The sequence below is a fragment of the Triticum urartu genome, chromosome 2A, assembly GCF_056163025.1.
Source record: "Triticum urartu cultivar PI428250 chromosome 2A, HENAU_Tu73, whole genome shotgun sequence".
Taxonomy (NCBI): domain Eukaryota; kingdom Viridiplantae; phylum Streptophyta; class Magnoliopsida; order Poales; family Poaceae; genus Triticum; species Triticum urartu.
This window is the reverse complement of record NC_141874.1, coordinates 518929032-518937075: the sequence shown is the minus strand read 5'-3', so window position 1 is coordinate 518937075 and position 8044 is coordinate 518929032. Positions and strand designations below refer to the sequence as shown.

Below are 8044 nucleotides of genomic sequence, written 5' to 3'. Positions count from 1 at the left end.
GATATCGTCGTGAGTATTTTAAGTTCTATCAATTGCCCAACAGTAATTTGTTTACCCACCATTTGCTATTTTTCTCGGGAGAAGCCACAAGTGAAACCTATGGCCCCGGGGTCTCTTTCTCATATTATTTGCCTTCACGATCTATTTTATTTGCCTTTTATTTTCAGATCTATTAAATCCAAAAATACAAAAATATCTTGCTGCAATTTATTTTATTTGGCATTTGATCTATCAATATTTACAACTCTCTCACGTCCGTTTGCCCATCTTGGGGCGCCGCTACCCGAAAGGGATTAACAACCCCTTTTACACATCGGGTTGAGAGTAGTTGTTATTTGTGTGCAGGTGCTGTTTACGTTGTGTTGCTTGGTTCTCCTACTGGTTCGATAACCTTGGTTTCATATCTGAGGGAAATACATACCGCCGATGTGCTGCATCATCCTTTCCTCTTTAGGGAAATACCAACGTAGCTTCAAGTGACATCAATGCCATCTGCTAGGTTTTATCCCTTGTTGTAGTGGCACCCATTGACCTCGAAGTTCACTGGAGGAGCATGACCTTCAATAAGCTTGCCAAAGACATTTGAGCGCTGCAGTACGTTGATGTCATTGTGAGTTCCTGGCGTACCATAGAAGGAGTGCCAAATCAAGAGGTCATGTGTGGCCACCGCCTCAAGTACCACACTGCAAGCTCCTTTGGCGCCTTTGTACATCCCCTGCCAAGCAAATGGACAATTTTTCCATGCCCAATGCATGCAGTCGATGCTTCCAAAGCATCCCAGGAAATCCTCTTGCTACATTCTGTGCTAGAATCCGAGCAGTGTCTTTAGCATTGGGCAATCGCAAGTATTGTGGTCCAAACACGGTCACCACTGCCCTGCAGAACTTGTACAAACACTCAATGGTGGTGGACTCGACCATGCGTCCATAGTCTTCCAATATATCACCGGGAGCTCTGTATGCAAGCATCCTCATAGCTATCGTGCACTTCTGGAGTGAGGTGAATCCAAGTGTGCCGGTGCAATCCATCTTGCAAATGAAGTAGTTGTCGAACTCCAGGATGGAATTCACAATCCTAAGGAAGAGCTTTCGGCTCATCCGACAATGGCGCTGAAATACTTTCTCGCCGTGCAGTGGAGCATCGACGAAGTAGTCAGTGTAGAGCAAGCAGTATCCCTTCAGTCGATGCCTCTTCTTGCTCTTATGGCGTCCTGGCACCGAGCCACCTTGTCGTGGCTTTGCATTGCTCGTGAACAGGCCGGCCAGAGCGGCGAGGACCATGAGGTGCTCTTCGTCCTAGGTGTCGGCCTTGGCTTTGTCCTCCAACAGTGTCGCGAATGCCTCCTCGTCGTCGGAGTCCATAGCCAAACACGAGACGAGCATGGTAGGTGCGCATCTGCCGGTATCCCTCGCCTGCGTGGCCAAAGCGCTGTAAAGGAGCAGGATGGAGGTTGCCGCATCAAAACCCTCTCTTTCCGGCGGGGAAATGGCCTTTCTAGCAGCAGACCAGCGGCCGAGGGCAGGAGGGCGACGCCGGGATCGGCACGGCGGCGAAAGGGCAAGTGTCGTCCTACAACGCGTGGGGGCGAATCTGGGTGGGGAAAAGTTGTTTTTCGCCTGATAGTGGTGGCCCACGTGCCACTTTTCCTTCCGCTGGAACCCCCAAGCGCCCCCAGTCTGCTTGGTTCAGCTTGGGATTGCCGGGCCAAAAAATGGGCCGAACCGGCGCAATTCGGCATATTGGGGGGTTTTAGGCACCGGTGGAAAAATCATGTCCTGGGGGGCTGATACATCTCCAACGTATCTATAATTTTTTATTGTTCCATGCTATTATATTATCTGTTTTGGATGTTAATGGGCTTTATTTTACACTTTTATATTATTTTTGGGACTAACCTATTAACTGGAGGCTCAGCCCAAATTGTTGTTTTTTTGCCTATTTCAGTGTTTCGTAGAAAAGGAATATCAAACGGAGTCCAAACGAAATGAAACCTTCGGGAATGTGATTTTTGGAACAAACGTGATCCAGAGGACTTGGAGTGCACGTCAAGCAATCAACGAGGCGGCCATGAGGCAGGGGGCGCGCCCTCCCCCCTCATGGGCCCCTCGTAGCTCCACCGACCTACTTCTTCCTCCTATATATATATCCATATACCCTACAAACATCCAGGAGCACCACGAAACCCTATTTCCACCGCCGCAACCTTCTGTACCCATGAGATCCCATCTTGGGGCCTTTTCCGGAGCTCCGCCGGAGGGGGCATTGATCACAGAGGGCCTCTACATCAACGCCATGGCACCTCCGATGATGTGTGAGTAGTTTACCTCAGACCTTCGAGTCCATAGCTAGTAGCTAGATGGCTTCTTCTCTCTCTTTGGATCTCAATACAAAGTTCTCCTCGATTCTCTTGGAGATCTATTCGATGTAATCTTCTTTTACGGTGTGTTTGTCGAGATCCGATGAATTGTGGGTTTATGATCAAGTTTATCTATGAACAATATTTGAATATTCTCTGAATTATTTTATGTATGATTGGTTTATCTTTGCAAGTCTCTTTGAATTATCAGTTTGGTTTGGCCTACTAGATTGATCTTTCTTGCAATGGGAGAAGTGCTTAGCTTTGGGTTCAATCTTGCGGTGCTCGATCCCAATGACAGAAAGGGAAATGACACGTATTGTATTGTTGCCATCGAGGATAAAAAGATGGGGTTTACATCATATTGCACGAGTTTATCCCTCTACATCATGTCATCTTGCTTAAGGTGTTACTCTGTTCTTATGAACTTAATACTTTAGATGCATGCTGGATAGCGGTCGATGTGTGGAGTAATAGTAGTAGATGCAGAATCGTTTCGGTCTACTTGTCACGGACGTGATGCCTATATAGATGATCATGCCTAGATATTCTCATAATTATTCGCTTTTCTATCAATTGCTCAACAGTAATTTGTTCACCCACCGTAATACTTATGCTATCTTGAGAGAAGCCACTAGTGAAACCTATGGCCCCCGGGTCTATTTTTCATCATACAAGTTTCCAATCTATTTTATTTTGCAATATTTACTTTCAATCTATATCATAAAAATACCAAAAATATTTATCTTATTATTATCATCTCTATCAGATCTCACTCTGCAAGTGGTCGTGAAGGGATTGACAACCCCTTTATCGCGTTGGTTGCGAGGTTCTTATTTGTTTGTGTAGGTACGAGGTGACTCGCGCATCATCTCCTACTGGATTGATTCCTTGGTTCTCAAAAACTGAGGGAAATACTACGCTGCTTTACTGCACCACCCTTTCCTCTTCAAGGGAAAACCAACACAATGCTCAAGAGGTAGCAAGAAGGATTTCTGGCGCCGTTGCCGGGGAGATCTACGCCAAGTCAAGACATACCAAGTACCCATCACAACTCTTATCCTTCGCATTACATTATTTTCCATTTGCCTCTCGTTTTACTCTCCCCCACTTCACCCTTGCCATTTTATTCGCCCTCTCTTTCCGTTCACCTCTTTTCTGCTTGCTTTGTCATTATGGCTAGTCCTTTATCCGCTCCTTTGTCTCCCGAGAATGAAGTTCTTAATTTTAAGCAAAGGGAGGGAGAAAATCTAAAAGATGCGTGGTACAGAATTTGCAATGCACAAAATAGATCTACTAGGAAGCAATCTACTTCCATTCTTGTTCACAATTTTTATGTAGGCATCACTCCTTGGAATAGATGTATTCTTGATACCATTAGCCATACTTTTGATTCTTATAGTGCTATGATAGATTTTTTTGGCCCACCACCTCTTTTGGTTAATGGAACTATTTTAACTTTGGAACATGTGATGCAACGGCTTGAAATTATTGAAAATAAAGTTGCCATCGCAGAGTTAACTGAAAATTTGGATAGAAAGATCCATAACCAAATTACCCAATACAGATCTAAGGTAGGAGTTGCTCTTAAATTTTTTAAAGAAAAGGGACCTATGGTTAATGAAAAGATAGATCAAGATTCCACTAGAATTGATAAAATTGAGGATATTATTACCAACCTTGGGTCTGGCTTTTCTTTCGTGAAAAACACTCCTCCTAATGCAAAGATTTCCAAATTGATGTATGTTCCAAAAAATAAGGGTGAAACTTCTAGTAAGGAAAATGCGGACCTCAAATACATAAGTGTTCACCCCAATTTTCTCACTATCCTTAAGGAACCTTTTGCTACAAATTATTTTCTTGATTTCGTGCCTAGGAGTTTGATAATTAATAAAAATAAAGAAACTCCTAAAAGTTATAGGTGTCTTATTGAAGAATTGCATACCAAAGATGACAATACCTAGATCTATCCTTGCTTTTATGCCTAGCTAGGGGCGTTAAACGATAGCGCTTGTTGGGAGGCAACCCAATTTTATTTTTTTCCTTGCTTTTTGCTCCTGTTTAGTAATAACTAATTTATCTAGACTCTGTTTTGATTGCGTTTTTTTGTTTAATTAGTGTTTGTGCCAAGTAGAACCGTTAGGAAGACTTGGGGAAAGTCTTTTTGATCCTGCTGTAAAAAATAGAAACTTTAGCGCTCACAAGAATTGCTACCATTGTTTATTGGAGAGTGATATTTAGTTAATTATTTTTGAAGATGATTAATAGATAAATTACTCAAGTCCAGAAATTTATTTTATAATTTTTGTGGTTCCATAAGTGGTTGAAACCTACAAATTACTACAGACTGTTCTGTTTTTGACAGATTCTGTTTTTCGTGTGTTGTTTGCTTATTTTGATGAATCTATGGCTAGTAATAGAGTTTATGAACCATAGAAAAGTTGGAATACAGTAGGTTTAACACCAATATAAATCAAGAATGAGTTCATTACAGTACCTTGAAGTGGTGTTTTGTTTTCTTTTACTAACGGAGCTCACGAAGATTTTCTTTTAAGTTTTGTGTTGTGAAGTTTTCAACTTTTGGGTAAGGATTTGATGGATTATGGAACAAGGAGTGGCAAGAGCCTAAGCTTGGGGATTCCCAAGGCACCCCAAGGTAAAATCCAAGGACACCAAAAATCCTAAGCTTGGGGATGCCCCGGAAGGCATCCCCTCTTTCGTCTTCGTCTATCGGTAACTTTACTTGGAGCTATATTTTTATTCGCCACATGATATGTGTTTTGCTTGGAGCGTCTTGTATGATTCGAGTCTTTGATTTTTAGTTTACCACAATCATTCTTGCTGTACACACCTTTTGAGAGATACACACATGAATTGGAATTTATTAGAATACTCTATGTGCTTCACTTATATCTTTTGAGCTATATAGTTTTTGCTCTAGTGCTTCGCTTATATCTTTTAGAGCATGGAGGTGGTTTTATTTTATAGAAATAATCAATCTCTCATGCTTCACTTATATCATTTTGAGAGTCCTTTAGAACAACATGGTAATTCACTTGGGTTATAAATTTTAAATGCTAAGAGAAGTTGGATGCTTGATAGATGGTTTTGAGATATAAAGGTGGTAATATTAGAAGTGTGCTAGTTGAGTAATTGTGAAATTAATGAATACTTGTGTTGAAGTTGGCAAGTCCCATAGCATGCACGTATGGTGAACATTATGTGACAAATTTGAAGCATGGGGTGTTCTTTGATTGCTTTCCTTACGAGTGGCGGTTGGGGGCGAGCGATGGTCTTTTCCTACCAATCTATCCCCCTAGGAGCATGCGCATAGTGCTTGGTTTTCATGACTTGTAGATTTTTGCAATAAGTATGTGAGTTCTTTATGACTAATGTTGAGTCCATGGATTATACGCACTCTCACCCTTCCACCATTTCTAGCCTCTTCGGTACCGTGCATTGCCCTTTCTCACCTTGAGAGTTGGTGCAAACTTCGCCGGTGCATCCAATCCCCTTGATATGATACACTCTATCACACATAAGCCTCCTTATATCTTCCTCAAAATAGCCACCATACCTACCTATTATGGCATTTCCATAGCCATTCCGAGATATATTGCCATGCAACTTTCCACCGTTCCATTTATTATGACACGCATCATCATTGTCATATTGCTTTGCATGATCATGTAGTTGACATCGTATTTGTGGCAAAGCCACCGTTCATAATTTTTTCATACATGTCACTCTTGATTCATTGCAATCCCGGTACACCGCCGGAGGCATTCACATAGAGTAATATTGTGTTCTAAGTATCGAGTTGTAATTCTTGAGTTGTAAGAAAATAAAAGTGTGATGATCATCATTAGAGCATTGTCCCATGTGAGGAAAGGATGATGGAGACTATGATTCCCCCACAAGTCGGGATGAGACTCCAGACAAAAAAAAGAAAAGAGGCCAAAAAGGCCCTAATAAAATAAATAAATAAATGAGAGAAAAAGAGAGAAGGGACAATGTTACTATCCTTTTTCCACACTTGTGCTTCAAAGTAGCACCATGATCTTCATGATAGAGAGTCTCTTATTTTGTCACTTTCATATACTAGTGGGAATTTTTCATTATAGAACTTGGATTGTATATTCCAATGATGGGCTTCCTCAAAATGCCCAAGGTCTTCGTAAGCAAGCGAGTTGGATGCACACCCACTTAGTTTCTTTGATGAGCTTTCATATATTTATAGCTCTAGTGCATCCGTTGCATGGCAATCCCTACTCCTTGTGTTGACATCAATCGATGGGCATCTCCATAGCCCATTGATTATCCACGTCAATGTGAGACTTTCTCCCTTTTGTCTTCTCACACAACCTCAATCAGCATATTCTATTCCACCCATAGTGCTATGTCCATGGCTCGCGCTCATATATTGTGTAAAAGTTGAAAGAGTTCGAAAAGGCTAAGTATGAAACAGTTGCTTGGCATGTCATCGGGGTTGTGCATGATGAGAGCATTTTGTGTGACGAAAATGAAGCATGGCCAAACTATATGACTTTGTAGGGATAAGTTTTCTTTGGCTAAGGTATTTTGATAAGACATAATTGCTTGATTAGCATACTTGGAGTATTACTATTTTTATGTCAACAATAAACTTTTATCTTGAATCTTTCGGATATGAACATTCATGCCACAATAGAGACAAATACATTTAAGAATATTCTAGAAAGCATTCCACATCAAAAATTCCGTTTTCATCATTTACCTACTCGAGGAAGAGCAGGAATTAAGCTTGGGGATGCTGATACGTCTCCAACGTATCTATAATTTTTGATTGTTCCATGCTATTATATTATCTGTTTTGGATGTTAATGGGCTTTATTTTACACTTTTATATTATTTTGGGGACTAACCTATTAACCGGAGGCCCAGCCCAAATTGCTGTTTTTTGCCTATTGCAGTGTTTCGTAGAAAAGGAATATCAAATGGAGTCCAAACGGAATGAAACCTTCGGGAACGCGATTTTTGGAACAAACGTGATCCAGAGGACTTGGAGTGGACGTCAAACAATCAACGAGGCGGCCATGAGGCAGGGGGCGCGCCTACCACCTGGGCGCGCGCTCCCCCCTCGTGGGCCCCTCGTAGCTCCACCGACCTACTTCTTCCTCCTATATATATATCCATATACCCCACAAACATCCAGGAGCACCACGAAACCCTATTTCCACCGCCGCAACCTTCTGTACCCATGAGATCCCATCTTGGGGCCTTTTCCGGAGCTCCGCCGGAGGGGGCATTGATCACAGAGGGCCTCTACATCAACTCCATGGCCCCTCCGATGATGCGTGAGTAGTTTACCTCAGCCCTTCGGGTCCATAGCTAGTAGCTAGATGGCTTCTTCTCTCTCTTTGGATCTCAATACAAAGTTCTCCTCGATTCTCTTAGAGATCTATTCGATGTAATCTTATTTTGTGGTGTGTTTGTCGAGATTCGATGAATTGTGGGTTTATGATCAAGTTTATCTATGAATAATATTGGAATCTTCTCTGAATTATTTTATGTATGATTGGTTTATCTTTGCAAGTCTCTTCGAATTATCAGTTTGGTTTGGCCTACTAGATTGATCTTTCTTGCAATGAGAGAAGTGCTTAGCTTTGGGTTCAATATTGCGGTGCTCGATCCCAGTGACAGAAAGGG

General features: G+C 41.8%; 1 protein-coding gene across 1 annotated transcript; it reads right to left on the bottom strand.

The window, feature by feature from the left end:
- Window positions 1–502: 502 nt before the first annotated feature.
- LOC147985705 (uncharacterized) lies at window positions 503–1280 on the bottom strand. The gene is made up of 3 exons (XM_087541711.1): window positions 1119–1280; window positions 798–1028; window positions 503–715 (listed from the first exon to the last, which is right to left on the bottom strand). The coding sequence occupies exons 1-3, from the start codon at window positions 1278–1280 to the stop codon at window positions 503–505; spliced, it is 606 nt and encodes a 201-aa protein (XP_087397837.1).
- Window positions 1281–8044: the final 6764 nt, after the last annotated feature.

Excerpts from the sequence above, each read along its gene's own strand:
- LOC147985705 (XM_087541711.1), bottom strand. The coding sequence starts at position 1,280 with ATGGTCCTCGCCGCTCTGGCCGGCCTGTTCACGAGCAATGCAAAGCCA. Across the intron at positions 1,029-1,118 it reads CTCCACTGCACGGCGAGAAA|ATGGATTGCACCGGCACACT; the intron begins GTATTTCAGCGC and ends TTCATTTGCAAG. Across the intron at positions 716-797 it reads CTCGGATTCTAGCACAGAAT|GGGATGTACAAAGGCGCCAA; the intron begins GTAGCAAGAGGA and ends TTTGCTTGGCAG.